General features: G+C 33.2%; 1 protein-coding gene across 1 annotated transcript in view; it reads left to right on the forward strand.

Moving 5' to 3' along the window:
* LOC108691384 (contactin) overlaps nt 1-3,406 on the forward strand; it is an 18,410-nt gene that overhangs the window by 2,988 nt on the left and 12,016 nt on the right. The window contains exons 6-8 of the mRNA XM_018199110.1: nt 138-587; nt 752-1,467; nt 1,718-2,160. Of these exons, the coding sequence (XP_018054599.1) occupies nt 138-587; nt 752-1,467; nt 1,718-2,160 (1,609 nt within the window). The remainder of the gene's footprint in view (nt 1-137; nt 588-751; nt 1,468-1,717; nt 2,161-3,406) is intronic.

Genomic DNA, 3,406 nt, shown 5'->3' on the forward strand with positions numbered 1-3,406 from the left:
ATATATAATCAAAAAAGTAAATTTGATATTTATATTGAAATTTGCGTTATATCGTAAAAATTTGAGTTTTCTATATAACAATTTATATATAAATTTAATTTACATATGTAATTATATAAAATTGTTTATACATGCAGGTGGACCACAATTTGTTCAAAGATTGCCATCACAGATAATTCTATATTATAATAATAATCTGACATTACACTGTTTGGGTCATATTGACGAAATGTTGGATATAGCGTATATTTGGACGCATAATGGTATGCGTATTCGTGATAAGGATTTGCAGAATAATCCACGATTAAATATCAATGGCGAATATTTGAATATTATAAATGCCACATTCACTGAAGCTGGTGAATACGAATGTATCTTGAAAAGTGCCGTTGGCGCAATATCGAGCAAGCTTAATCTGATCGTACAGGGACCACCGGGACCACCTGGTGGAGTACAAGTTATGAATATCTTTAAAACTTCAGCCACATTACGATGGAGCGATGGTGCTATGAATGGCAAACCAATAACTATGTATACAATCAGTGCGCGAACAGATTGGAATCAAACGTGGTTTTCTCTCGTAGAAAGTAAGTTTACTATTTCATAATTATGATTTCTTACAGAAACGATTTCAACAATGAGTATTTATTAATTATGATACTTCCAATATTAAATTAAATATTCCAACGCTTCTTCATTATATCTGTTTTCTCTTTTAGTCTAACATAAACATGTATATGATTACTTTTAGATATTACGGCTTTTGAAGCGGATAGATACAATGGCCGAAAAGAGGCGAATCTCGAGAACGTTCTGAATCCTTACTCCACTTACGAATTCCGTGTGCTTGCGTTCAATGAATTTGGTTATGGTCCGCCATCGTTACCCTCACCTCGATACAGCACTCCGTCCGATAAACCTGCGAAAGCACCATCGAATATTAGCGGTGGTGGAGGAAAAATTGGTGATCTCACGATCACGTGGGATCCTCTCAATCCGTCCGATCAGAACGGTCCTGGAGTCTACTACAAGATATTCTGGCGTCGCAAAGGATATGAAAAGGAATTTCAGTCGTTATCTCTGCAGGAATACGGCAATATCGGTAGTAGTGTCGTGTCGATTCCACAGCAGTATTACTACACAGAATACGAAGTGAAAGTACAAGCGATCAATACAATGGGCGAGGGACCTGTATCTAATATAGAGACAGTCCACAGCGCGGAAGACATGCCGCAAGTTGCGCCGCAACTAGTGTACTCTATGAGTTACAACAGCACCAGCTTGAACGTTACTTGGCAGCCTATTGAGCAGACTCGCGAGCGAGTGCGAGGCAAGCTGATCGGCCACAGAATCAAATATTGGCAGAAGACTATTTCCGAAGAGGATGCTACTTATTATTTATCACGCACTACTCGTCCTTGGTCACTTGTTGTTGGATTGCAGCCAGATACATATTATTACGTAAAGGTAAAGCTGAAAAAGAAAGTTCTTTATTTACATTTCTATATGAATACTAAGAACATATTTAATAAACTTAAAATACAATATACTTAAACAAATTTAACTACAAAGTGTTAATAGTTTGTTAATATTTATTATATATGTTATATTAATTATTATATATGTTATATTAATTATTTAAAGAAAGACATTTAAAATATATTGACAAACTTATAAATTGTGAGGAAGATTTAAATGAAGATCAAATTTCTTAAAGGTAATGGCCTATAACTCTGCCGGAGAAGGTCCGGAGAGTGAGCGATTCCTAGAGCGAACTTATCGCAAACCACCGCAGAAACCACCGTCCTCAGTGAATATATATGGTGTAAATCCATCAACGATAAGGGTCGTCTGGCGTTATGTAACACCGAGTTTGGAGGAAGAACCATTGATTGGATATAAAATACGTGTGTGGGAATACGATCAAGACATGAGCACGGCTAATGACACGATAGTACCAGGTGGTTCTAAGCTAGAGGCTTACGTCAATAATCTAAGTCCAGGCAAGAGGTATCGTCTAAGAGTGCTCGGATTCAGTAACGGTGGTGACGGCCGAATGTCGAGTCCTACCCATTCATTCCAAATGGGTGACACTGAAGCCTTTAGGAGCAGCGCTGGAAATAATATCTTAGACATCACTCTAGGAATAGTTTTCTTGTTGCTTTTGCGAATCTACGATTACGTGTAATATAACATCATTAATAACTGAAGGCTATAATGGTTAATGATCGTAATTTCATACAGTTTTCTTAAATCGAAAAGCTAAAATATTTAACGAAAACAAATGTTAAATAAGATTTAATAAGAGATTAGATCTTTTTATCCAATGAAGTTGATATTATGATCTGCTAGATTAAGCTTTGACAGGCTAAAAATTAATATTGCTATATCGTTAGTGATTTAACGATGTAGTCGTTTTTGTTTTTACCGTTTTAATGATAGTTCTCAAGTACTTCCGTAACTTATTTTTTAAGAAGAATTATAGTACTATGAGGAGACTGAAAACGATCTGCATTTGACCCAAATATTGCAAAAAATAATACACAGTGAGTTCAGCATAATTTTTATTCTATAATGATGAAAAGAATACTCTGTGTCTATAATATGTTTTTCGGCATATATATTAACGATACTTTAAACTCACAAATAATGTATTCTTTTTTATCATGCAGCTAATGACATATATTGGGTGTATAAATAAGTTCTTATAGATTTTCTATTATATGTTGTTATCAGTATGTTTTCTAATAGATATTGTCATCAGTATTGCGTACGTGTAATTTAAGATCGTAATATATCTAAATATTAGATAAGTAAGATTACCTAAGTATAAGTATCTTACTTAAGTAAGATTTAAGATTTAAGATTTAGTATATTATATTAGAGTGCAGTGTAAATAATAAATTTTTTTATTGCATTGAAAAATGTCAAATTTTGTGCCAACAAAATGGCATTTGCGGGAAGTTTTGCTGTATTATTTTATTTTAAAGAAAACTGCTGCTGAAAGTCATCGTTTGTTTGTAGAAGCTTGGTGAACATACTCTGGCTGAAAGTACTTGTAAAGAGTAGTTCAGAAAATTAAAAAATAATGATTTTGACGTGAAAAACGAAGAAGGTACATTAAAAAAAATTTGAAGATGCAGAATTGAAACATTACTGGATGAAGATCTGTATCAAACAGAAACAGATTTAGCAATAGCATTAAATGTTATCCAATAATATATTTCCCAACATTTATATGCGATGGGAATGATTCAAAATCAAGGAAATTGCTATGTTACTATCTTAAATTACATGCACGCAGTACTAATAACATCTATTAGAAAACGATGGGGATTTATTTATATATCCAATAATTATGTATATATACACATACGTATAATTTTGTATATATATATATATATAT

This window comes from Atta colombica, unplaced genomic scaffold (genome assembly GCF_001594045.1).
Source record: "Atta colombica isolate Treedump-2 unplaced genomic scaffold, Acol1.0 scaffold46, whole genome shotgun sequence".
NCBI lineage: Eukaryota > Metazoa > Arthropoda > Insecta > Hymenoptera > Formicidae > Atta > Atta colombica.